This window comes from Cannabis sativa, chromosome 4, assembly GCF_029168945.1.
Source record: "Cannabis sativa cultivar Pink pepper isolate KNU-18-1 chromosome 4, ASM2916894v1, whole genome shotgun sequence".
In the NCBI taxonomy this organism is placed as follows: domain Eukaryota; kingdom Viridiplantae; phylum Streptophyta; class Magnoliopsida; order Rosales; family Cannabaceae; genus Cannabis; species Cannabis sativa.
In genome coordinates, this window is record NC_083604.1 from 75467506 (window position 1) to 75493651 (window position 26146).

General features: G+C 32.4%; 6 protein-coding genes and 1 long non-coding RNA gene across 8 annotated transcripts; 5 read left to right on the plus strand and 2 right to left on the minus strand.

The window, feature by feature from the left end:
* The first annotated feature begins 3980 nt into the window (after positions 1-3980).
* Positions 3981-4727, plus strand: LOC133037385 (B3 domain-containing protein REM19-like). The gene is made up of 2 exons (XM_061114520.1): positions 3981-4220; positions 4319-4727. The coding sequence occupies exons 1-2, from the start codon at positions 4074-4076 to the stop codon at positions 4655-4657; spliced, it is 486 nt and encodes a 161-aa protein (XP_060970503.1). The 5' UTR covers positions 3981-4073; the 3' UTR covers positions 4658-4727.
* Positions 4728-4748: 21 nt separating this feature from the next.
* Positions 4749-6576, plus strand: LOC133037383 (B3 domain-containing protein LOC_Os12g40080-like). 2 transcript variants are annotated; one of them, XM_061114518.1, is made up of 4 exons: positions 4749-5200; positions 5316-5625; positions 5706-5857; positions 5954-6576. In XM_061114518.1, the coding sequence occupies exons 1-4, from the start codon at positions 5000-5002 to the stop codon at positions 6203-6205; spliced, it is 915 nt and encodes a 304-aa protein (XP_060970501.1). In that variant the 5' UTR covers positions 4749-4999; the 3' UTR covers positions 6206-6576. The 2 variants fall into 2 exon arrangements, with proteins under 2 accessions (XP_060970501.1, XP_060970502.1); XM_061114519.1 differs by having other exon boundaries at positions 5957-6576.
* A 1925-nt stretch (positions 6577-8501) lies between these two features.
* LOC115715714 (uncharacterized) lies at positions 8502-10704 on the minus strand. The gene is made up of 3 exons (XR_009687497.1): positions 10513-10704; positions 8862-9779; positions 8502-8680 (listed from the first exon to the last, which is right to left on the minus strand). It is a non-coding gene; the product is annotated as an uncharacterized LOC115715714 (long non-coding RNA).
* A 2019-nt stretch (positions 10705-12723) lies between these two features.
* LOC133037159 (B3 domain-containing protein At1g49475-like) lies at positions 12724-14010 on the plus strand. The gene is made up of 3 exons (XM_061114002.1): positions 12724-12953; positions 13147-13258; positions 13458-14010. The coding sequence occupies exons 1-3, from the start codon at positions 12724-12726 to the stop codon at positions 13929-13931; spliced, it is 816 nt and encodes a 271-aa protein (XP_060969985.1). The 3' UTR covers positions 13932-14010.
* Positions 14011-14049: 39 nt separating this feature from the next.
* On the plus strand, positions 14050-15219 carry LOC133037160 (B3 domain-containing protein REM9-like). Its single transcript, XM_061114003.1, has 4 exons — positions 14050-14163; positions 14264-14555; positions 14650-14813; positions 15010-15219. Exons 1-4 carry the CDS (start codon positions 14050-14052, stop codon positions 15217-15219), a joined length of 780 nt encoding a protein of 259 aa, XP_060969986.1.
* A 1557-nt stretch (positions 15220-16776) lies between these two features.
* Positions 16777-19840, plus strand: LOC115714788 (B3 domain-containing transcription factor VRN1). Its single transcript, XM_030643541.2, has 7 exons — positions 16777-17080; positions 17467-17585; positions 17676-18213; positions 18303-18475; positions 18570-18861; positions 18966-19129; positions 19269-19840. Exons 2-7 carry the CDS (start codon positions 17505-17507, stop codon positions 19557-19559), a joined length of 1539 nt encoding a protein of 512 aa, XP_030499401.2. The 5' UTR covers positions 16777-17080; positions 17467-17504; the 3' UTR covers positions 19560-19840.
* Positions 19841-21493: 1653 nt separating this feature from the next.
* On the minus strand, positions 21494-24912 carry LOC115714352 (nucleolar GTP-binding protein 1). The gene is made up of 3 exons (XM_030643027.2): positions 24721-24912; positions 21922-23985; positions 21494-21762 (listed from the first exon to the last, which is right to left on the minus strand). The coding sequence occupies exon 2, from the start codon at positions 23969-23971 to the stop codon at positions 21935-21937; it is 2037 nt and encodes a 678-aa protein (XP_030498887.2). The 5' UTR covers positions 23972-23985; positions 24721-24912; the 3' UTR covers positions 21494-21762; positions 21922-21934.
* Positions 24913-26146: the final 1234 nt, after the last annotated feature.

Consider the following 26146-nt stretch of genomic DNA (forward strand, 5'->3'; position numbering starts at 1 on the left):
GCTTCATTGTTCGAGATAAACATGGTTCTTTTGTGGAAGCTTTCTCAAATAGTAAAATTGGGTTGGTGGCCCCTGAGATAGCAGAAGCAGTGGGTGTCAAGGAAGTTTTAAGTTGGATTAAGACGAAACAATTAATTGATGTGGAAGTTGAAACTGACTCTTTGGTAGTTGTTCAGGCTATAAAAGGTTCAGTTCAAATGCCATCTCAATTTGGTTTCCTTGTCCAAGATTGTCGTTTGCTTATTTCTGAGTTACATAATGTTTTTATTTCTTTTGTTAAACGATCTGCAAATAGGGCTGCTCATTGCATTGCAAGGAAGTCTTGTTTTATGTCAGGTTGTATTTTGGATGAGTTTTCTGCTCCTCCTGATTTGATTTCGATTGTAAGAGAGGATAATTTTTCTGGTTAAATAAAATATCTACCCTCTTTATTCAAAAAAAAAATATATATATATATATAGGCATGGTTATTTAAATAATAATTATTAGCAAAATTAGTTTAAAAAAATAAAGAAGCATTATTTATTTGAAAATATACTTATTGATAGCAATCAAAAATATATATATATATATATATATATATATATAAGACAAAATGATTTTTCACAAATATTCACAAAAGATAAAATGTTAGAGGGGAAGCTTAGTTTAGAAGAAAAAGAAGTAAGTAGTGTACATGTTTCAATTGCCTAGTTTAAATTTTTTATAATTGAATATATAGTGAAGGTTAATTGTGTAATTCAATTAGTGAAAGCCCAAAAAATCATTCTCACTTTTATATAAATTATAGATATGTGGATAGATTATTTTATCAAAGTATTAGAATTAAAAAATAAAATTATTTGAATTTAACACAAAAAATAAATTAAAGTGTGGACTTAATGTTGCTAATAAAATAAAAGTTTGTGACCAATTAACTAACAAAATAAAGTTTGGGGATAAATTTGCTAAAACGTATATAGTTTGGAAATTAATTTACCAAAAAATAAAATTTGGAGACTAACTTACCAAAATTTATATAATTTAAGGACTTGCGGTACAAATAAGCCTAATAAAAAAAAAAATACATAATATATAACTTTTGGGGTAATTTTAAAGTATATATATATTTTTGTAGTATAGTACAACATTCTTTAAAAAAGTTGTTTCAATATATTTCTTATTTGTTTCAGTATTTGAGAAAGTTTTTTAGTTTATTTTTTCTTTATAATTATTTGTGTTATAATTATTTAGAACTACAAGTAATTTTTTTTTAAAAAATAATCGAATAGTTTATAGGATTGAAAAAGATATAAATATTTTGGGATATAATTTTGTCCCGTTATTGTACTTTCACGGATTGTAATCCGTGATGTACGCAGCCGTCAGAGCCGTTAGATGATAGAGTTATTTGATCTGACGACTGAGATTAATCTAGGGGTAATTAGGGTTAAAAAGTAGAAACGTACCCTGACACTCATTTAATGTACCCTAAGACCCATCTAATGTACCACGGAATATATTCCGTGAAAGTACATCACGGAATAAAATCATATCCCTAAATATTTTATTGTACTCTTGACTGTTTTTTCTTATAAGCGTGGTAAATAATTATTTGAATTATATTTTCTGTAATTTAAAATACCCTAAAAATATACAAAAATATATATATATATATATATATAAAATACCTTAATAATATAATAATAAAAAAAAGCTAATTAATAATTTTTCTCCCGAACTTTGACATGTACCAAGTCATGCTTTTTGAATTTTTTTGGCCGTTAAAAACTCCCCCTGAAATATTGAGATTGTTAAATTTAAGGACTTTTGTCTAATTTTAGTAAAAAAAATTCTAACATAGATGAAAGTTCAAAGGACATCATTTAGTACATATCAAAGTTTGAGGGACATGATTTGGTAGATATTAAAGTCTAAAGAGCATAGTTTAGTACACAAACAATCACTGAAACAGTAAAATTGAATGAAATTAAACAAAAGTTCTTAAATTTAACAATCTCTAAAGTTCGGGGAAATTTTTAACGGCGAAAAAAGTTCAGAGACACAATTTAGTACATGTTAAAGTTCAGGTGAAAAATTACTAATTAGCCTAAAAAAAAAATATTCAATGTAAAAGTTTAAAATTTTTACAAGCTGTAATTTTTCAAAAATAATAATAATATTTTTCTCACCCTGGTTTTCTATTAATTCTCGTTCGTTTCTTCCCGTCATCAATGGCGAGCACTACTCCCGAAGCCGAAAACATGCTCAGTCACTAACAGGATCGATGAAAAGGTCTGGTTGTTTGATTTTTTTTTCTTTTTTGATATTACTTTTATGATTTTTGTAGTGTGAGTGAGTGTATATGTATGTATGTGTGTGTGTATTTGAATTTTTTCTGGGTTTATGATGTTTGAATAAGTGTTTGGCTGCTGGGAGAATGCAAGAAAATATTTGTTTGGATGGTCTGTGGTCTGCTGTACTTTTATGTATTACTCACCTGAAATGGAATTGTAACTACAAGTTGGGATGTTAATTTTTAAGTGTTAATACTAAAAAAAACAAGTGGTTATATAGCTTTAATGTTAATTTTAATGTTCATCAACTACAAATCAAACTTACTCCATTTCACAGGTAATTATTATTTAATATATAAGATTTTGGAACTTATTGAGGGAAAAAAGTTCTCACATGTTTGGCAGACACCAAAAGTTTGATTTGTTCATATGTTTGACTTTAGTTTTGTTAATGTTGTAGAGAATAAGCAAGGAGTTCTGTTAATCAACAATCAACAATACAATCTACCAACTTCTGTCCTGATACTCATCATTTTCATAAGATGATCTTATGAGATTCTCTTTTTAAACATTAAACTTGAAAGGTAACTAAAGCTTCATCTGTGTTGGAATAGAGTTGTTTGTTTCAGACCAAAAAAAAAAAGAACTAAAAACTGTTCAACCATGGCTTGTGATAGCCATATTGCCAAGGATCAGTCAAAGTTTTTTCCTACTGCTCCCCATTTTTTCAATGTCCACATTTAACAAACAACAACAACAATGTCTACCAATATTATTTCTCCGATCGCTCCCCATTTTCTCAAAAAACTCGACGACCCTAAAAAGCATTTCTTCAAAAATAAGTTTGTAAGTAATATCTACTCTTCTCAGTCAGATTCACACATACACAATATTTAAATTTTGATACTTTTTAAGTACTACTTTTACTAATAATAAAGCTAATCGTAGTATATATTTTGATCATCTTTTTCTTGATATTTGTAGGAAATTCCAAAAGAGTTTATGTTGAAGTATGGTGTGAAAATGGACACTTCAAATAATCCAACAATATTATTAAAAGTTCCAAATGGTGGAGGAGTAGTATGGAAATTCAAGTTAACCAAATCTGAAGATGGACGTACTTGGTTGAAAAAAGGTTGGGTAGATTTTGCAACACATTACCACCTATTAGAGTGTAAAGATTACACATTGTCTTTCAAATATGATGAAAACCAATCTACATTCCATGTGGTTATATTTGATGAAAATGGAGTGGAGATAAGTTATAATCCAGTTACTAATTATATTGATCATCATCAAGAACTGCCCAAGAGGCCAGAAGAAGAAGGTGATCAAGATCTCAATGAAGAGAACCACTCTCAGAGCCCGAAAAGAAAGGATTATAATAATTCTTCTTCTAAATCATCAGTTCCTTCTCTGAAGAGAAAAATGGAAAGTGCAAACAAGGTTACTATTAGTGATAGTAGTAGTAATGGTGGTGGTAGCGGTAAATACACACCTGATGAGCAAGAACTGAACAAAGAAGATTCAGACTTATTATTTGAGCCTGCCAAGAAAACAGGTTTGTTTGTTTTGTTTTGTTTTGTTTATGTAAATATTAAATGTTGTGCTTTATGATCGTAACATTATTTTGTGATAAATATTAAAGGAAGGTTTAAAGGTCGTGCTAAGCTAAACATCAAATTTTCATGATGATTATGAACTTTTTTATATGTTCTGACTAATTTGTAGAATCTATTTTCAGTGAAGGTTGATTTGCCAGATAAAGTATGTGGAGAATGTCCGATACCAAGGGGCATGGAACCTGAAAAAGTTATAAGAAAGCAGAGATTGAGTGGATTAGCAAAGGCTAAGGCTCTCATGAGAGCGAAAGGTTTTAAATCTAAAGACCCCTTTTTCGTAGTTCTTATGCAACCATCTTTTGTTGGAGCTGGGTTTCGTATGGTAATAATAAATAAGCTTCTTTCATGTTGATTTTCAAACTATACATTGAAAATTTTATCATATTGACTCTCTGTTGATCTTCTTCATGTTTTGTCAAGATTGTACCATTTCCCTTTGCAAAAACTTACCTCAGTAAGTCTCAAGATGTGATCCTTAAGGTTCAGAACGGGAGGAGGACCTGGTCTGTTGATTACATATGTAGACAGTACAAAGGATCTTCAAGTACAAGATTCGATTGTGGTTGGAAAGCATTTGTTCGAGATAATGATTTGAAAGTAGGCGATGTTTGTGCCTTTGTTTTGAAAAAGAGCATTGGAATAATATTATTCGAAGTGGTTATTTTTCATGGCGATGGTGTAGCAAATTCCCCTGTGTTAACAGGTAAACAAGAACTCTATTATCCTATACTAATAATAGTAATAATAATATTGTCTTGATCATTCTTCTCTTCACCCTTAAAATATGAAGAAGAAGAAGCACAAGAAGAAGAGGCTGATCAGGATCTAAATGAATTGGGGAACCACTCTGTGCAGAATCTAAAGAGAAAAATGACAAATAGTGAAAACAATCTTATTTCTAGTGATAGTAGTAGTAGTAGTAGTAGTTGTTGTGGCAGTGATGAATACACATCTGATGAGCACACATCCGATGAGCAAGAACTGAACAAAGAAGATTCACACTTTTTATTTGAGCCTGCCAAGAAAACAGGTTTGGTTTGTTTTCTTTTGTTTCTGTAAAAAACTAAATTTTAGTGTACATCTTGTTAACACTATTTTGTTATGAATATTACAGGTAGGTTTAAACTTTGTGCTAAAAGGAGTGATGGTATAGTTGGAGAATCTGTTAATCAAAAGAAGAAGCAGTTTTCAATGACTCCAGCTCATAAAAGGAAAGCTTTATCTAGGACTCAAAACTTCAAATCCAAAAATCCATATTTCAAAGTTGCCTTACAAGAGACACATGTGCAACGTTATGACATGGTATGTTTTTCTTAGCTTTCCTAATTGGGCATGGCTTATATTTTTAACAATACCAGTGCATTTGAGATCGTACACATTTTTAAAATTTGTCCATTTGGTGAATGGTTAATTCTAGACGTTACAAGAAGATTTTTGGAAAAAAAATATAGGTGATGGAAAATGTGAACATAATGTAACTCTATGTGTTCCTCCTGAGAAGAGGAAATGGCATTTAAAACTTCATATTACTAGCCACGGTACACCACCAAGAGCTTGGTTCGACAGAAGAGGCTGGAAGGAATTCATTGGGAACAACCATTTGAAAATTGAGGATGTCTTAATATTTGAATTGATTGAAAAAACTGAGCAAATCATTATGTTCAACATTATCATATTCCAAGCCACCAAATGTGATCGAAACAGCCAACAGTTACAATCTCATCAAGGTTAGTAGCTTAACTTATAAATTGTAGGCTTGGAACAGAATTGGATAATTTGGCATAATATGATCATATATATGTTGAAGGCAACAATATTATAAAGTCTGGGATAACCAATTCCAACGATCACAACAGCAAGTCTTCATCTTCAAAGAGTGACAAATTTTTGGGAGAAGAAATCAAACAATCTTATCCCAATTTTGAAGTCACATTGGGGGAATCTGTTGATGAGATGCTGGTATGAAATGTCATACATATATTTATATATAACATGATTTTACAAATTATTGTTAATATTATCACATTGTCATTTGTATATATGATCTTTCTGCAGCAGATTTCCAATGTAAGGACTTATTTTCAAGTAAAGCCAGAAATCGCAACACTCCAAGTGCTGAAGAAATGTTGGAAGGTTGATTTGAGATGGGGTTTATCAGATGAAGTGATTTTATATGGTGGTGGATGGTCTAAATTTGCGAAGGAGAACCGGCTACATCCCGGAGATTCTTGTCTATTTGAGATTGTTAGGAATGAAATTGATAATGCTTTGTTCAAAGTTACCATTACTGTTGATGTTAGTTGTTAGATTAGATAACATTCACAAGTACTTATTCTAAGTATTAATGACAGTAGTTGTCTTAATTTCCTCTCTAACAGAAGAGACTTAAGTGTTTATTTTGATTTAGAAGTTTCTGAAAGTTAATTTTTAGAGAATTTGGATGAATTTGAAGCTTGTTATTATGTGGAAGGAAACTGATTAGAAGTTGTTTTAAGCTGGCCTTGAATGTAGAAATGTTCAATGTTTACATTTTGTTTAATTATAGGTTAATAATTGTTGAGAAACCGTTGTGCAAATGACCGTGGTCTCATTATGATTGCATTAAATTTTTTTAACCTGACATTTATATTGAGTTGATTGTAAATATATTGAATTCAACTAAACCGACTAATATTCACTCGTTGGCCAAGCTGTAATAACTATTGGAGATACAAATGTTGTTGTTGTTGAAAAAAAAAAAAACCACTTCAATACAATTTAATAATATTTTTATGCATGAAAAATTTGATTTAATTCTATTTCTATTTCTTTTCTTATTATTCCTATTCCTATATTTTCATTCCTTCTAACCAAACACCACCTTAGTTTTGTTTTTCATTCTCATAGTTTAAAACTATTCAAGTTTAAGTTTATATTGTTTATAATCTTAAAAAGTCTCTAACTTTGATTAGTATAATTAGTGTGCTCTCGAACTAGGAAATCAGTCTGTTATCCATTGAACAATGTCAAAACATTCCCATGAGAAGTCAACTTTACATACATTTAGTCTCTGTTTATAAATCTTATGCAGACAAGACAACTTCAATGGGTAGACATACAGTGGCATGTAGAAAATACAATGCATGTCATGACAAAGAGTAATATTCCTCTCTGTACTGTATAAGTGTATAGTCCAGTGGCTTTTGCAAGTCATTATTCCAAGAAAAAGTAGGCATAAACTATAATAACTATTTGGGTTGGTGAGGAATATTGGCATGGAAATTTAACTGTTAGTACTAATGGATCAGAGGTGGATGGTGTGCCTTTGGGAAAGACAAATCTTCAGTCAGGTGATGTTTGCATATTTTAGCTGATATGGAGGAATCATATAATTGAAGATTGTATTGATCAAATTTAAGTTTTACAATTTCAAAATTTAACTACCTAATAAATATTATTCAAAATACAGAATTCGTAGTATTTGTTGAAGCCAAATAAACTTGGGCGGTCTTGTTGAAGCCTGTATGTTGTTTTGGCGATATGATACCTAAATTAGCTAAAGTTATAGACATTCAGGAGACTCTCAATTAGATTAATAATAAAAAATAGCCAACCATGATCCTAGACAAATTATTTAGTGACGGTTAAGCTCATTTACAATCAATTAATAATGAATTTTCTTTTTGGTTTAATTATTAATGACTATAGATATTTGATTAATTATTTAAACAGAGTATCTTTATTATTTCCATATTGTTGATTCGTTCTCCTAATAGTATTATTAAGAATAATTTGTGGATAAATACTTAAATTTAACTCTCAATTGTACCCACCACTACCGAAACCACCATCATCCATAACAAAAGTAAACACCACCACCCACCATTACCGAAACTACCACCACAACCTATTTTTTAAATCCATATCGCACAAAAAATTAAACAAAGCTCAAACCAAACTTAAACCATATTTAAATAAATCTAAATTCAACAAACAAACACACACACATATATATACTAGTATATTGTTACGTGTGATGCACGTATACTATGTTTTATATTAAGTATTATATTATGAGTTCGGAATGAAATAAATAAATCAAAAATAAATAATATTTAATTTAGAGAGATTTAAATAATAAATTTAAATTAAACTTTTATGTCCAGTAAAAACATATTGGAAAGTTCTTAAAATAATAGCAGCAAGAACATCTTTGACCTGGAAAAACAAATATTACAAAATTAAGAATAAGCAAAGCGTGTGTAAATTAGACAAAGAAGGAACCCTCAATTCTCAAAGTCTCGATTATAAAGTAACAAAGAAGTATTAAAATTTCATCTGCTCATTATAAAGCCACCTTCACTCAAAATAGCACAACAAAAGTCAGAAGTATTAAAGGTGTAAATTTTACCAAAAGCAATGAGAATTAACAACTGATGATTGCATTCTGTTTCAGTAGGTGAAATTAAGAGAGAGAGGCTTTTGTTGTGTTTGCCTGTATGGGTCATGAATGGGTTAATCGTAAAGATTATTTAATTTTTTGGTTTAATTATTGGGTTTATTTTTTGAAATTTGAATGAAGCACTACCAAAACAAGTGATACTAAAGATGAGAAGAACAGGACTGAGCAAACTAAAAGCAGATCATTTATTAAAGCAACTATTACAAAATGAAGATCCATCTCAACTTGGTCGATGATGATCCAAGTAAGAAGCTTATACCTTCCCTTAGATATTATTTGTAATATATGTGAAAAACATGAGGAAAGTATCTTCAACAACTCAATATGCCTTTGTCTTATTCCTGTCATTAGAGATTGAGGAAGAAGATAATAAAATTGAGGGCAAAAAAAGGACTAAAACTTCATGCTTAAAATATATTCTTAGCTACTAAACTAAGATAATGAGGTTATACTGTCATTAAAGATCATATTGAAATATACCCAAATGGATTTAAATCACATAAAGAGGAAAAAATGTATTACCATTCATTGAGTACTGATCAGTAGCACTTTCATAATCCACAAGTCCGCGCACCAGGGTACACCACCCAAGTGCTATAAAATGATCATCTTTAGTGGCAATAATCTTACCAAGCTTCCTAGCTATTGCTTGGAAAATAAATTCATCTTGGAACAACCAGTTAAGAAGTATCATAGATTGGTCTCCATTAGAATGCTTCACGTTCTTCGATAAAACAAGGCACCGCCCCATTTTAAATAAAAGAAGTTGCTTTATCAATCAAAGCAAACTTAGCGAGATTGTGAGCTAGAAGGTCATCTCTACGACCAAAGCATTTAATTATGCCAGAAAACAAACAAAGAGAATCAATGTCCTTAAGGAAGGAGACCATCAACCTTACGGCAACCTCTAAACTTGGAGTTGATCAACTGAATCGCAGCTAGACAATCCGGCGCAATGCAAGTTTTTGGCAGCTTCTTTTCTACGGCCAAATTAACCTCAGCTCTAATGGCTGTCAACTCAGCCGCAAGAGGAGAAAGAGGCCGCATTTTTACCTCATTAGCAGCAGGAGAAAGTCCATTTCAGAGTATCATTAGAGGAGGCCAATTTGTTTGAATCCAAAGAGGAGTTTTAAAAATCTGCAACATACTTTGTGCACCATTCAACAACATCTTCAGCCTTTGGAATCATCTCTCCATGAACCCATTTATTTCTAGTTAACCAAATATGCCAAGAAAGGATAGAAAACAAATCATATTCAGCAGGGGAGAGTAAGGCCTTCACTAAGTCAAGAAAGTCAAAAGAACTACTGCAATGGTAGCTTCCACAGCCCACTCCCTTTCCATGTTGCAACTGTTGTCGAGCACTTCCAAATGGCATCCACAATATCCTTCTCTTGACTTCCACCACGTCTAGAACACTTCGAATTAATGTTAACTTTCCTGCAAAAGAGAACACAATTAGTTTAGTGGGGGAAGCCAAGGCCTCATTCCCACTTTCCTGAAAATATAGTATGATTTACAGATAATATATGGTTTTTTTTTTCTTTTTTGATAGACAAATAATAAATAAAAAGGCAAAAACAGAAAAGTAGAACTGAGTTTGTTTAGCAGCATCTTTTTTGAGTGCTTTATTCATTATCAAGAAAATTTAAGCGATCTTTAAACAAAAAGGAAATCCCTTCCTTCTATATGATGTCAATTAATTGTGAGAGGGTCAATCTTATAATATCACCATCATTGTTTGGTGTTATTCCATGGTAATACACATATGACTATTGCTTTCTCGATAGCCTTAATTACAAATAATGTAAGGATAAAACAGAATAACAGATCCAATTACATGATGCAATTCCCATATGAATGATATTCTATTTTTGAGGTGATAATGAGAAACGATTACAAAAATATCCAGGCCTTTCTCTATGACAAGCATGTATATATCTTATTGTCAAAAACCGAATTATAATATTATGTTGGTATAATAAAATTCTAAACTCTTTTAGAACCCAATGATATATGTAATACCTGGATCATGAGGGAACTTGCATCAGGATCAGGAGTATTGATTTGAGCAATACTCTTCAAAGTAACAGAATTTCCAAAGTACAATATGTAGATAAACATCGATGAAAAGAATACTACAAATAAACAAATGATGAAAAGAAAGACAAACCTGGCTTAGAGAGCACAATAGAATAAAAAAGGGGTAAAGACTACGTTGAAGATTCTTCGATCAGTTAAGCAACTTACAAAAACCCCCTCGTCTCATTCATACCCCATCCCATATCTATATCAATTACAATCAGTTAGTAATAGTCACACCGCAGAAACCCTGTATCAATGAAATTTGGGCCGTCGATCACAATTTGAATTTAGCCGTGTAAAAAAATTTAAAAGATGGTAGGATTTGTTAGAGAGATATGTGGGTAAGATATTTTTTTTAATTTAGAAAAAGATTGTTTAATTTTTTGGGTTTAATTATTGGGTTTATTTATTTGTTAACGTTTAACGTTAACAGTCTGTTAAGTTAATCGTGTAAAGGCTAAATAAAAAAAGAATCGTTAAACCAAGAATTGCCGTTAGATAGACACTTTTAATATATAAAGATACATAAAATTTCAGTCCAAAAACTCAAACCTTAAAACTCTAAATTTATTTCTCCAGCATTATCTTTCCACAGATCTAAAAAATAAAAATTACAATAATACCCAAAAGGAACATTTATACACAAATTTATTAACAAGATTGCAAAGAAAAATTATGGAAAACCCTAAAATGAGAGAGAGAGAGGGAGAGAAGTATCGGGGAAGACAGAGAGAGAAAGAGAATAGGACTAAGAGAGAAGTGATCGACTTACTTAGGTCGGGGTCCTCGTCAACGGCCAATGGCTCGGTGGTCTTCGTCGACGGCAACTGGACCTAGACCTGCATCATCGAGAGAGTGAGAAGAGGGATGAGAGAGAGAGAGACAGAGCAGAGGGCTGACAGAGAGAAAGAAAGAGAAGAGGGCTGAGAAAGAAAAGAAAGAGAAGAGGGCTGAGAGAGAGAGAGGCGATCGACTTACCTGGGTTGAGGGACATCCTCAGCAACGGCGTGCACCTGGCACGGTGGTCATCGACGACAGCGTGGGTTTAGGTACCGGCATCGAGAGAGAGAGAGAGAGAGAGAGAGAGAGAGAGAGAGAGAGAGAGAGAGAGAGAGAGAGAGAGAGAGAGAGAGAGAGAGAGAGAGAGAGAGAGAGAGAGAAGATAAATGAGAAAATGAAAAAAAAACAAAGGAAAAAATATATCTTTTTTTATTTTTTTAATATAATTATTTACGTGAACCAATAGAATTGTGCCACGTGTACACTATATCCATGTGTACAATATACCATGGCAGTTAACAGTCAAATTTGGATGAAAGTTGTAAAGTGCTAAAGGTATCATAATTTTGGGAGTTTTACTGGCCAAATTTGAGTTTTGGGGTTAATTGCAAGTAAATTGAAACTATTATAGATTTTGCCGCCATTTACCTAATACTTAATTATAATATTTAAGTGATATTTAGTTTACCATAATAGTAATCGTAATAGTAATGAATAGGCTCATTACAATATTATAATAATTATTACATTAAATATTATAATGATGATTACATACCAAAACTAATATAATTTTTGTTACAATTACTCTCCATTATAAAACTAAAAAATACTTTAATAAAATATAATAAAAATAATCAAAAGTCTATATTACTTTTATTTTTTAATATTTTATAATTATAAAATTAAGAAAATATAGTTATTTTTTGATCAATATAAATTTTATTTTATTATATTTTCATACTAAATTAAACACAATAATTTTAATTACAATATTCATTCTAACAACAAACCAAACATTATAATCAATTTCTATCACTATATTTATTCCATTACATTACTATTATTACTAATTTACTATTACCATTTTATTACATCAAATCAAACACCACAGTAATTCTTCCCGCTCCAAATAGCATCCCGATTCCCGATCCATATGTACATTACACAGCTTGCCACGTCAAAAGGAGACCTTTCACATTTTTTCACTGTTTTTCCATGAAACGTTTTCACTTCCTTCTCAGTCTGTGTTTACCAAGTTATGTTCTTGCTGCTTTATCTTTCTAAGTGAGAGTGAGAAAGAGATAAAAATGGCTTTAAGGAAATTAATTTCTACGTACAAACATATCTTTATTCTTCTGGGTATGTAAACTAAATCTCATCTCTCATCAGTGTATAATATATAACGTCTATTTCTCTCTTTTTGTAATCAATATATTCTCTTTTGAATGTATATATATATCTATGTATATCTACTCCATTAATTAATTATTTATGCTCGTTTTGACTCTGTTGGTTGTGCATGTCAGCTTCATCTCAGAGTTTTGGCCACGGCCGAGGGTTGTCGAATTTGGCCAGATGTTCTTCAAGCTACGCCGGGGTCATTTCAGACCACCTGAATTGCAGAGGACGACAAGGCCGAGAGGAACGCAAACCAGCCATTGGTTTTCCTCGATTCTCCATGTTCAGGGTGAAAAGCTCGCCGGAGTTATGGTGCTCTGATATGCATAGATCCTACCACCACATAAGGCGGTGAGTCTAGTAGCTCCATGATTGTCTTCCCCTTGTGTAATATCCAAACAAATTTCCCCACTTGAAGCTATTTTCAACTTATATTAAGTTACAATGTTTCCCATTCTCGATGTGGGACTATTTTTTAATTAGTACTCAAGTTTTGCTCTGTCTCTACTCCTTAAAGACTACTACTTTAACTTAAATGATGTAGAAACGGAAGGAGTTTTGTTAATAATCAACACATGGAATCTACCAACTTCTGTCCTGATACTCCTCATTTTCAAAGGAGGATCTTACAAGATTCTCTTTTTGACAATAAACTTGTAAGCTCTCTCTCTCTCTCTCTCTCTCTCTCTCTCTCTCTCTCTCTCTCTCTCTCTCTCTCTCTCTACTTATAACTTGGAAGCATGTATATATATATTCTAGATTTAAAGTGGTTTGTAAATGAGTTGAACTAATTAACACTTTAATAATGTAGTATTAAAGCTAACATTTGTCTTTCATTTCTTTCTTGCACTATAGAAAATTCCGAGAGAGTTCATGGTGAAATATGGTAGTAATATTGATACATCAAACCCAATAGTCCTAAAAGTCCCTGGTGGTGGAGCATGGAAAATCAAATTGACCAAATGTGATGGTCATATTTGGTTGGGTGAAGTTTGGCCAAACTTTGCAAGGCATTACTCCATACAATGTGGATATTCCTTGTTTTTCAGATGTGAAGGTCAATCTAAATTTAGTGTGATCATTATTGATGTAAATGATTCTGAGATATGTTATCCAGTTACCACTTCCAAACATTCTAATAACTTGAATCCCACCCATATTGATGAGCTGCCCAAGAGGGAAAAAGAAGCTCAAGATCTTGACTCTCATGAAAACTTCAACATGAAAAGAAAGAAGAAACTTGCACCACATAAGGATCAAGTGAACATAGGAGATTCAGAGTGTTTTGAGTCTGTCAACAAAACAGGTTTGTTTTTTGTTTATGTATAATTACATGTTAGTGCTTAATTAACATTATGTTTTCTTGTTCATTATTATCATAAATACAGGAAGGATTAAGGCTAGTGCCAAAAGGGGTGGTAGTAGAGTAGGAGAACGTTTTATACCAATGACTGTAGAAGAAAAAGATGAAGCTTTATCTAGGACTAAAAACTTCACATCCCAAAACCCATATTTTCAGATTGTCTTACAAAGGACACATGTGCACCATCAATATGACATGGTAATTAATCATTTTTCCTTTGAAATGGTTCTTAACCACTTTTCTTTACATGAATATGTAGTATGTATTTCCTTTTCACCACTTTGTTTAATGGTTTTAGGCCTTACCAGCAGAGTTTTGGAGAGAGAATGTCCATGAAAAATCTGATCTTGATGTTACTCTTTATGTTCCTCATGAGAAGAGGACTTGGGTCGTAAAACGTCAGACAACAACTTTAAATGGCTCACCAAGAGCTGCATTCTCGAAAAGAGATTGGCTGGAATTCGCTGAGGAGAATAGGTTGAAAGTGAACGATGTTTGTATATTTGAACTGACTAATAAAAATGAAATGATATTCAAAATTTTCATCAACCGAGTGACACAATGTTATCAAAACAACCAACAATCCGAAGGTTAGTAGCAACATATACATGGGATTGAATGTTGAACGAAAGAATTTCATTTTAGTATGCTAATATCGTGCCTTGTTTGTATCTTATATTGAAGGAAATGTGAAGTTTGTATCCGAATCTAAAGATCACACAAGCAGCCATGATAGTCAAGGCGCGCCTTCATCTTTAAGGGGTGACAAATTTTCTGAAGTAGCAACCCATGAACAATCTAATCGCAGTTTCAAAGCTGTATTGGGGGAGTCTGTTTTTCAACCAAGGGTATGATCTCACATGTAATGTTTTGGTACATATATATGTGTGTGAATTAATTATACAAATATTGGTATGGCCTATCTTCTCACTCTCATTATTGTTAGTTTATTTTGGTCTATATGAAATTACTTTACTGCAATGTATTCCAAAGCAATTTGCGAGTACTTATTTACAAGGGAAGCCTCGAGTTGTAACATTGCAGGTTGGAAAGAACTTGTGGGATGTTAATTTGGCTAGTAATGGATGTGGACTGGTTTTATGTGGTGGATGGCGTAGATTTGCTAGGGAGAACCATTTGCAGCCTGGACATTCTTGTGTCTTTGAATTGGTTACCAAAGAAACAGATACAGATAATAGTGCTTTGTTAAATGTTACCATTTCTAGACCAATTAATAATGCTGTTGTTATATAGATTGTAACTTTGTAAGTGATTTAATTACCTAAATATATAAGACTTTTAAGTGCAGTACTGTTTTCATCTTCTTTAATTCCCATGATGTTTCTTAATCAAGACTTGCTTTAGCATTGTTCAATTGTTTCGTTTGGTATGTCTTTAACCTAAAAGAGACTTATATTTTGTTTTTTATGTTCACGATTATGTATCATTTATATTTAGATTGTATATATGGGGAACTCTAATTTGGTTAGATGACTAGATAAGTGATGTACATTGATGATTAGGTGGTTTTCTCTTTTCTTTTGTCGGTGTGAATTAATCTCACAAAATGAGGGACTTGATCGATACTTATATTGTTTGAACATTTAAGGAATATTTTTGAAGATGTTCCAACTTCGTTTATATGTTAGTCTGACAGTGTAATGTACTTTGTCTGGATATTTCAGTTTCTTCTTCAAATCAGTTGTTTATGAGTAATAAATCACCTTGAACAGTGTCTGTGAAGTGTGCTATCCGTCCAAGTTACGAAATTTTCTCCACGTGTCACCTCAGATAGATGCCACGTCACCTTGTGCGAAATTTGAGATAACAAAATGTGTTTATGATTATAAACAAACTTACTCTAGAAATGTAGTAAAACAATGAAGAACCTAGAGTGATTAGCAATCACACTTAGAAAAAATAAATACAAATTTTAGTTCAAAGTTGTCAAAAGTATTTTTTTAGATTTTAAACTTTGGAGCTCTGAAAATCACTTGAATTTGTTTAGTATATGAAATAAATACTCAGCTAACACATTATTTTGAGTGAAAAACGAGTTTATAAAGTATGAGAATAAAAAATACCAGTTTCTAGTTGTTAGCACGATTTTTTAGTTGTATTCTGCCGTGATATTGGTTACAGCCAAAATTTTGAATTCCAAACGAAATTCCGAATGAGTTACAGAGGCAAAAAGTTTATTTTTTAAAACAAAAAGGTGCATAACTTTTTACTCAATTATCTAATTTCAAAAATTTCAATTGCATTCTTAGTTTAATGATATATGATCTTAAAAATGAATATATAAAATTTAGGTATCAGTGAAATTCCTTTAATATTTTAAAAAAATTTAAGTATGGACTTGTAAATTAGTGTACAAGACTAGAAAATTTAAATAAATTTTCATAGAATCTTGTCTTGAGTTCTTTGTATCTTAGAGTTCATTTGGAGTCATTTTAGAGAATTTTATACTATAAAATCAATAAATTATTAGTTAGTGACAAATAATAATCGTATATTTATTAATCATTAAAATAAAAAGACTTACAAAGATGTTGTAATTATAACTTATCTTCTATTTTATTGATTTTTTTTTTTCATTTACATATATTTTATTGGGGAATTTATATTATGTACTGTTTTTTTTAATTTTTTTTTTAAATTTACCGTTTGAGTGGGTTTTTATATGATTTTTTTTTTGTTGTAATTTAGGTTGAAGCGTTGTAAAAATACTAAAAAAAAAAAATTATTTTAAAGTGTAAAAATGAAAAAATCTCAATTTTATTTTATTTTTGCATTAAAAAATTAGAAAAAAAAAAATCTTCTATAATTTCTAAAAAAAAATAAATCATTTTCCGGTGAGACCTCCATTTCCGTCCCCCATGGCCAGCCCAGGTCTATGTTTCTGATCGCCACCATCCTAAGCCGACCGCGAAAATCCCAAAGCCCTCTCAATTTTTCTTACCCTGTCGCCCTCGCTTTCTATTCTCTCCCATTCTCATTCGCCTCTCTCTCTCTCTCCGGCATTAATGACGAGCACCACAGTCTCCCCTCGTCGCAACCCCAAAGACCCCTGAAGCCGAAACCGTGCTCCTTCACAAACAGGATCGATGAAAAGGTATGATTTTTTTTTCCTTTTTTGACAACTGGGGTTTAGTTTTATGATTTTTGTATATGTGAGGGTATGTAGTGGGATTGTAAGTACAAGTTGGATACTAAAAAACAAGTGATTGTATAGCTTTGTTGTAATATACAAACAAATTTCCCAACTTGAAGCTATTTTCAACTTATATTTATGGTAGTAGTTTTAATGTTCATCAACTATAAAACAAACTTAACCCATTTCATAGAAGAAATGTTATTATGTATGGCACTTTACCTATAAAACATTTTGGAAAATTATTGAGGGAAAACAAATCCTCTTATGTTTGGCATCAAAAGGGTGATGTGGATTTATGTTTGACTTAAGTTTTGTTCTGTCTCTATTTATAATTAATGATGTAGAGAATAAGCAAGGAGTTTTGTTAATCAACAATCCAACAATGGAATCTACCAACTTCTGTCCTGATACTCCTCATTTTCATAGGATGATCTTACAAGATTCTCTTTTTGACAATAAACTTGTAAGTTCTCTCATTGCCCTTGTTGTTTTTACTTTTTAGCTTTTTTTTTCTTACTAAATTAAAGCTAACATTTCTCATTTTGCACTACAGAAAATTCCCAAAGAGTTTATGGTAAAATATGGTAGTAATATTGATACATCAAAGCCAATAGTGGTGAAAGTCCCTGGTGGTGGAGCATGGAAAATGAACTTGACCAAATGTGATGGCCATATTTGGCTGGGTGAAGGTTGGCCAAGCTTTGCAAGGCATTACTCCATAGAACGTGGATATTCCTTGTTTTTTAGATATGAAGGTCAATCTAGATTTCATGTGGTCATAATCGGTGTAAATGGTTCAGAGATATGCTATCCTGCTGTAGTTATTACTACTTCCAAACATTCTGATGGTACCTTAAATCCCACCAATATTATTGTAGCTCAAGAAGAAGATGAAGAGTTTGACTCTCGTGAAAACCTTAACAGAAAAAGAAAGGAGAAACTTGCACCACCATTTTCTTCTCCCAAGAGAAGGAAAAAAGAGCTTTTTGTTAGTAGTGACAATGATGATGACGAGTACGCAGCAGCAGCACCACCTAAGGATCAAGTGAACATGGGAGATTCAGAGTGTGTTGAATCTGTCAACAAAACAGGTTTGTTTTGTTTTATGTATAATTACATGTTAGTGCTTAATTAACATTATGTTTTCTTGTTCATTATTATCGTTTCCTTATGTATACAGGAATGCTTAAGGCTCTTGCCAAAAAGGGTGGTAGTAGAGTAGAAGAACATTTTAGATCGATGACTGTAGAAGAAAAAGATGAAGCTTTATTTAGGATGACAAACTTAACATCCCAATACCCATATTTTAAGATTGTCTTAAAGAAGATGCATCTGCATGATCGATATGAGTTGGTAAAATTTGGCCTTTGAACTGGTTCTTAACCACTTTTCTTTTCTTTCCCTCAATTTGTACTTCTTTTTCACTACTTTTTTTTAATGGTTTCAGGCCTTACCAGCAGAATTTTGGAGAGAAAATGTCGGTGAAAAATCTGATCTTGATATTACTCTATATGTTCCTCATAATGGGAGAACTTGGCTTGGGAAACTTCAGATAAAAGCTAGAAATGGCTCACCAAGAGCTGTAATCTCGATAAGATGTTGGCGGGAATTTGCTGTGGAAAATTGCTTGAAACTGAGCGATGTTTGTACATTTGAACTGACTAATAAAAATGAAATGATGTTCAAAGTTTCCATCAACAGAGCAACACTGTGTGATCAAAACAACCAACAATCCGAAGGTTAGTAGCAACAACAAACAGGGGATGGACACCAAAGTTCATCAGAAGAAAAGAATTCATTTTACTATGCTAATATTATTCTTTGTTTGAATGATATATTGAAGGAAATGTGAAGCTTGGCGCCAAATCTAAAGATCACACAAGCGACCAGGTAACTCAAGGCGCGTTTTCATCTTCAAGGGGTGGCAAATTTTCTGAAGGAGCAACCGTTAAACAATCTAATCCCAGTTTCGAAATTATATTAGGGCAGTCTGCTGGAAAATTAAAGGTAATCATGACAAGGCGTTCAGTTTAAAAAGCACTGCAAACATTATCATACATATGCTTAATTATACAAATATTGGCATGGTCTCTCTTTTCTCACTTTAATTCTTCTGTTTATCTTGTTGTATTTGAAATTACTGCAGCGTATTCCGCTGTATATCTCAAATAATTTTCTACAAGGAAAGCCAGGAGCTGTAACAATACAGGTTGGGAAGAAATTGTGGGGTGTTAATTTGTCTGGTGGTTCAGGTGGACTGTTTTTTTGTGGTGGATGGCCTAAATTTGTAAAGGAGAACCATTTGCAGCCTGGAGATTCTTGTCTCTTTGAATTGGTTACCAAAGAAACCGATACAGATAACACTTTGCTAAACGCTACCATTTCTCGGCGAATCAACCCTGCTGCTGTAAGTGCTTTAATTAGCTATAGGACTTAGACAAAGGACTTGTTAATTATGTATAAGATAATATATAAGACCTAATTAAGAATATTAGTGCTTTCTTGTTCTTTCCCATGGTGTTCCTCAATCAAGACTTGTTTTAGCATTGTCAATTCTCAATTGTTTGGTGTGCCTTTTAGGTTCAACAAAAAGAGACTTTATTTGTATTTACAGTATTTGTGTTGTTGCAGAACACCTCTTTTATTTAAAATATATATAGTGATAAAATTATTTAAAACGTTCAGCACTTGCTGATAAAAAATCACTATATTGTGAAATCCTAAGAAATCATTGCATTAAAACTTTCAACCTAACTTCACTTGCTGTGAAACAAAAATTGTAGCACAAGTAAAATTTGATGGAGATTAGTCTCTAACCTTGTAAATTGACGGTTTAATAGTTTTTAAGATTATTTTTTAAGTTTATTAGTCATTTTTCTAATTGATTCGTTAGATGCTAATAAAATGTCACATGTTAATTTTTTATTAGTCCAAATCATAATTTTAATGAAAAATAATTTAAAATAAAAAAAAAAAACTAAAAAAAGTAATTTAAAATTATAAAAAATATTTTTTTTTCTTCTTCGTCTTTTACCTTGCCTGCCTAAAAAAATATTCATACCCAATAACTATGCTTGCATAAAAAAATACTCAGACCTAAATTTCTCTTACTATTCCCTCACCTCACTCTCTCATTATCATCATTCCATCAAACCTGCATAAAATCCATATTGCACCATGCTTAGATCTAAACTCGAGTTTTTGCTGACATTGTTCCCAGAGCTTGTGTTCGATGAGAGAATCAGCTCTCACTAGCAGCACCCTCGTCTGTTGAAACTTCTCTAGTTCTCTTACTCTTGATCGGTTCTTTTCGAACAACATTAATGGATATCATTAAAACCCAAATCATCTTTTGTCTCTCTCCCTTGGTATAATCAGAGCTCCTGAACAGAGATTTGGTTAGCCAAGATGAAGACATATTTGAGTTTGTGTATGGTTTGATTTTTCCCAATGAGTGGATTAAGATCAGGGTTTGGATTTTATTGTTTTCTGGAAAAGACGACCGTGGCTGAGAATGAGGGTGGGGTGAGAATCAGGTAGGTGTTTGGTTTTTCCTAATTGAATTTCTTTTTGTTTTGTGAAGAAAAAAATTAATAATTTTATGATTTTAAAATAATTTTTTTAGATTTTTTTTATTTTAAATTATTTTTAATTAAAATTATAATTTAGACCAATGACACGTAACATTTTATTAGTATCTAATATATCTGTTAAAAAAAGACTAACCGACTTAAAAAATAGTGCCTTTATGATTGAACATGTAGATAAATTTATCAAAACTTTGACAAATTTACGAAGTTAAGATATAGAAATTATGGATAAAGTTTTATTGTTGCTGAATTCATTAGCTGAGACATATGAACATTTAACCACAACTCTGTTATACGTTTAAAATAAGATTAAATTTATAAATATTTGTAATATTTTGATAAATAATGAGTACGAGAAGAAAGGTCAACATAATCACAGAAACTCTACCCCAGAAGCACAGACTACAAACAAAGACAAGTGGATCAAATAATAAGAGGCAATCTTGATCAAAGACTAAACATGTCGTTAAGAAGAAATCTTAACAAACGCCAAGGAAACAAACAAGCAAGACTTCGAGATTAGGCAGTGACACTATGCTTCCAAGTTAAAACAAAAGGTTAAAGGGTTGCTGCAGCTTGTTCTTCCGTTGCTGCGTTGAAATTTTGGTCAAAGATTCATTCATTTGAATACCTGATAGTTCAAGGAGTTGCACTTGCAAATGTTTACAGAAATTCACTTCTACACAAATTCGAATGGTTCTCTCATTGTTTTTTATGTGAAAGACAAGGAAACACGTGTAATAGTGCAGATAATTATAAGGTACCACAAACAGCAATTCAATTTGGGTTAAACACAACCATTTTTTACCAACTCAATTCAACTAATTAAGAGTATTACAATTAAAACATAACCAGTAACATGCTCTGTAGCATTTTTTATATGAAAAATTAAATTAAAAAAGCAAAACTTAAAATTCATTACACGCCCAAAATTGGATATTATGAAACATCGGGTGCAATGATCACAACAAACTGTAGTTTTGGCGTCAAACATGAAATCAGATAATTTTCTTCCAAAGTTGCAGCAAAATCCACGGTCCGGTAAGCAGCCTTCGAAAGGAAAGAAGGTTGGCATCTCAATAAGAATTATATAAAAAAAAAGATGTAGACACTAGAATATGATAAAAAAGTTTAAATAAAAAAAAAAAAAGAGCAAAGCAAATTTCTCCTAAAAATGATAAAACGCAAGTGAAAATAGATATAGGATACCTTCAAAAACACTTCAACGCCTATCGGTTTTACCAGATGAGCGCTTTCCAGAGTACAAATGCTTTGGCTTCAGAGTAGGGATCACTCTATCTGCCTCTCCACGACGTGCATTCTTGTTCCTCTTCTTTGTGGATTTCTTAGCAATCTTAAGAGCAGAACCCTTTTGAGTAGAATCCTTAAATCCATCACCAGGAGTGACTTCAGTAGGTGCCCTTGACCTTGACCTTGATCTTGACAGTGATAGAGATCTAGACCTTGCACGTAGTTTCTTGCTGGGTGTGTCTGCATCCATATCCATTGCCTCGCCACCAGTGGCATCAACTGACCTCTCCCTCTTCCTACCTCTCTTAGAGAGAGACCTGCTTCGAACTCGTTCAATGGCCAGTGATGGATCAATCCCCAATTTCGATAGCTGCCTTCCCATTCTCTCTGATGTGAACTCTCTTTCCTTGTCAAATTTCCTAGGCACGATTGGCCTGCTTTCTGCTGTACTTTTCTTAATTCTATGCTGTTGTATGAGCAAGCTTTTCTTTTTCCTGATTGCAGCCAATGCCTTCTGTTCATCTGGGGTCAATTCCTGTCCATCCATCTCAAAATCATCATCAGCATCCTCAGTCTGTCGAAGTCCTTCCTCTTGTTCCAACTCTTCAAGCCTTTGTAAAATATCAGGATCAATGTAGTCATATACGTTGTGCCCATCAAGAATTTCTGGCAGTATATCTTCCTTCCATTCATCGTTAGCCAAGATGTAGTGCTTCTTCAAACTGGCAGAGTACACACCTGCACCACCATTTTCATTTTCCAAATCCCTTTCAGTTTTTCTCTTTTCAGTCTCTGAAGCCTGCTTAGCCCTGGCTTCAAGAACAGCCTGAGGTATACAAGCTGGCCTTTCCTTCTGGTCACGAGGTTTTGGGAATGCAACATGAAACCTGTTCAAGCAATCATTTAGTTTTTTAGATTTCATCTTTATTTCCACCCTCTGATCCAATAATCTCTTACAAGCTGCATTCTTCACAGCAATCACCCCTTCCTCAGTCAAAGTACTCATGGTCAAAAGCACCCCTTCATCATTTGCAGCCTCTCCTCCTTGACCAAGCACAGTCTTCAATGCCTCAGCTTTCATCTCCATAACCAACTTCTTATCTTCCTCAGATATGCCATCCAATGGCTGTAAATCAGTCTTATTGCACACAATCACCAATGGTTTGTTCATAAACAAAGACTTGATACTGTGAAAAAGAGCAGCCTGCTGAGCAATAGTATAGCCACAAGACCCCGAGACATCCAAGAAGAACAGCACTGCCGCCCTTAAATGTGCCAAAGCTGTGATACTGCACATCTCAATAATGTTGCGGTCTTCAAATGGACGATCCAAAATCCCTGGTGTATCAATAACTTGGTACCTGAGGTAATCATAGTCTGTATGACCAACAAATAGTGACTTTGTGGTAAAAGCATAAGGTTGCACATCAACATCAGCTTTAGTGATCTTGTTAATAAATGAACTCTTTCCAACATTAGGATACCCACAAATGAGGATTGTTCGGGTATTAGGATCTATTGAAGGTAACCTTGCCATGTGTTGTCTAATTTGTTCCAAGTATGCCAAACTAGGACCAATCCTTTTTATCACAGTACACATTCGGCCAAGAGCAGCAACTTTCAGACACTTGCATCTGTAAAGTGAGTCACCATACTTCAACAATCTCACATAATCTTTAGCAATCTTACTGATAAGATTCCTTGCAGTATTAATTTGGCCAAGTGCAAGCTTGTAATGGTCCTTGTTGTAGAGGACATGAAGAAGATCACCATAAAAAGGATGGATGTCATCCAGCCTAGGGAACTCATCAATGATAGCAGAAAGCTTTTCATAAAAATTTGTTTGCGTATACTTCACTTTACGCATATAAAACTGTCGGAGACGATTGATGGCATATCCCTTGTGGACAACAGTGGGCGTCTGGCGTTGGGTACGAGAAAGGATAATGTCAATGAAGTCCTTCCCAGTCGGCACCACAGTAATCTTCTTGAAGTTATATTGCACCATTTTTGCTGTCTAATCTGAAATTAAAATAAAAATCATAAGAGTTGAACCAATAAAAAAATAAAGAACATTCATCACCAATGCTTATCTTCTTCTGAAAACAATAAGAAGCATAGTGCAATATGAATAACAAATTTCATTTATAACAAATTTCTGAAATCTTAGTTATCATATAAACAAAACCAAACTCAACCAACTTCCACAAGTAACCATCCAAATATATCAGTACCCATAAACAAACAATTAAAAATGTGACCTTACAGACTTTAACAAAACAAAAAAAAAAATCAAATAGATGGGATTATACAAAGCTATGCTCATACGAACACGCATCTTCATATACACTTTATTGAAATTAAGAATACATCATCTTCAGACTAACTAATCAGATGAAGATAAACAATACCATTCGAAATACAAAGTATATTTCTGAAACGAACAAAGCAATATTATATCATGGCGTGGGAATAATTGAAAAACCAGTACTAACCATTACTGTTCAAAAAATAAATAAAAGAAAACAGAAATCGAATGAGAGAAACCACACAATTATGAATCGGGAAAAAGAAATCTCTACATAATTACAACGAAATATAGACCCTTCGTTTCATGTCGACTCCTTAGATTCCTCAAATCAAACCAAAAAAAATTATATATAGCAAAAAAACAATCAGAAATGAAGAAAAGATGCAACGAATCAAAGACCCATTGTTCCGAAACAAATCCTCATTATCAGCGCCCCAGATTCATACCTGCGAGTGAAGTAAAGATTGTTTATCAAACCAATCTGAACGGAATTCCTCTTCTCCGATTTAGAGAGAGATTTGATTAAGTTGGAGAAGGGGGTTATGGTAACCCTGAGAAAGAGAAAGGGTTTGAGAGTAAGACTATAAACCCTAAAGAAATAGGAAGATATGAAACCCTAATAATAAAATGGGTTTGGGCTTATGATTATACTGAGTTGGGCTTCTTCAAAAAATACATGCGACTAATATTGGGTCCATGGATATATGTAAAAAGATTAAAATGTAGCGGAATTTTTTATTTTTATGGTCTTTTTAGCAAAAGTTCACAAAAATATGATTTTTTAAAAAAAAAAGTTATTTTTTGATTTTATTTTTTTTTTTTTGTAAAAATATGATAAATTTATACTATTTTTTTTTTCATCGGGATAAGTTGAAAACTACCCTTTTTTATTACACATTAACCAAATATAACTCTAAAATAATTGTTATTGATAAATACCCTCTTTTATAATCAAAGTACTAAATATAACCTCATAAAACTTATCCAAATTAGACTTTCTAATGCACATAATGGGAATATAACTTATAAAAGTGGGTATAAATTAAAGAGTAGTAAAATGAAGGTAAAAATTAAAATATGAAACAAAAAGTGGGTATAGAGTGTAATTTTCTCTTTTTCATCTTGTTTACTTTGTTTTCACTTTTTTCCGTATAGTATACAGTATATATTTTTTTAAGAAACAGTCGTAACTTTTAATAAAAAATGTGTAATTTCCACTCGAATCAAAATTCCCATTTAAAAATTAAACCAATCTAATTCTAACAAGTCAATTAATTTAATTTATGTTAAATATATTACTTTTGTTTACTCAGTTAAAATTTAATTTTTTTAATAAATAAAAAATTAATTAACATGTTAAACTTAAATTGATTTAACACACAAATGCAAAAGAAATAACTTTCACTCCATTCTCTTGTTTAGTTGCATTTTAAAGTATTAGAATGTTATTTCAATGGAATGCACTTTCCACCATTTTGTTGGAATGAATATTCTATTTTAAAATAGAAGGAAAGACCATTCCAATGTAACATGAAAAAAAATAATTATTTTTTTTATCAATTTTTAAGCAATTTAAATTTTATTTTATTCTATTCTATTCTCATTCCCATTCCCCTAAACCCTAAACCCTGAACTCTGACCCATGACACCTGACCCCTGACCTCAAACCCCTACCCCTACCCCAAACCCTACCCCCTAATCCTAACCTCTATCCCCTAAACCCCAACCCCAACCCTAAACCATAAGCCCTAAACCTTAAACCGTAAACCTCAAACCCCAAACCGCAAACCCCAATTCCCATTCCCAAGCCAATTCCCATTCTCATTCTGATTTCCATTCCCATCTCCATTCCCATCTCCATTCACATTCCCA

Coding starts and splice junctions, on each gene's coding strand:
- LOC115714352 (XM_030643027.2), bottom strand. CDS start 23,971: ATGGTGCAATATAACTTCAAGAAGATTACTGTGGTGCCGACTGGGAAG.
- LOC133037385 (XM_061114520.1), top strand. CDS start 4,074: ATGGAACCTGAAAAAGTTATAAGAAAGCAGAGATTGAGTGGATTAGCA. Junction 4,221..4,318: donor TTGGAGCTGGGTTTCGTATG/GTAATAATAAAT, acceptor TGTTTTGTCAAG/ATTGTACCATTTCCCTTTGC.
- LOC133037383 (XM_061114518.1), top strand. CDS start 5,000: ATGAATATTACAGGTAGGTTTAAACTTTGTGCTAAAAGGAGTGATGGT. Junction 5,201..5,315: donor ATGTGCAACGTTATGACATG/GTATGTTTTTCT, acceptor GGTTAATTCTAG/ACGTTACAAGAAGATTTTTG. Junction 5,626..5,705: donor ACAGTTACAATCTCATCAAG/GTTAGTAGCTTA, acceptor TATATGTTGAAG/GCAACAATATTATAAAGTCT.
- LOC115714788 (XM_030643541.2), top strand. CDS start 17,505: ATGGAATCTACCAACTTCTGTCCTGATACTCCTCATTTTCATAGGATG. Junction 18,214..18,302: donor TGAATCTGTCAACAAAACAG/GTTTGTTTTGTT, acceptor TTATGTATACAG/GAATGCTTAAGGCTCTTGCC. Junction 18,476..18,569: donor TGCATGATCGATATGAGTTG/GTAAAATTTGGC, acceptor TAATGGTTTCAG/GCCTTACCAGCAGAATTTTG.
- LOC133037160 (XM_061114003.1), top strand. CDS start 14,050: ATGACTGTAGAAGAAAAAGATGAAGCTTTATCTAGGACTAAAAACTTC. Junction 14,164..14,263: donor TGCACCATCAATATGACATG/GTAATTAATCAT, acceptor TAATGGTTTTAG/GCCTTACCAGCAGAGTTTTG. Junction 14,814..15,009: donor AGTCTGTTTTTCAACCAAGG/GTATGATCTCAC, acceptor GTAACATTGCAG/GTTGGAAAGAACTTGTGGGA.
- LOC133037159 (XM_061114002.1), top strand. CDS start 12,724: ATGTCAGCTTCATCTCAGAGTTTTGGCCACGGCCGAGGGTTGTCGAAT. Junction 12,954..13,146: donor TCCTACCACCACATAAGGCG/GTGAGTCTAGTA, acceptor TAAATGATGTAG/AAACGGAAGGAGTTTTGTTA. Junction 13,259..13,457: donor CTCTTTTTGACAATAAACTT/GTAAGCTCTCTC, acceptor CTTGCACTATAG/AAAATTCCGAGAGAGTTCAT.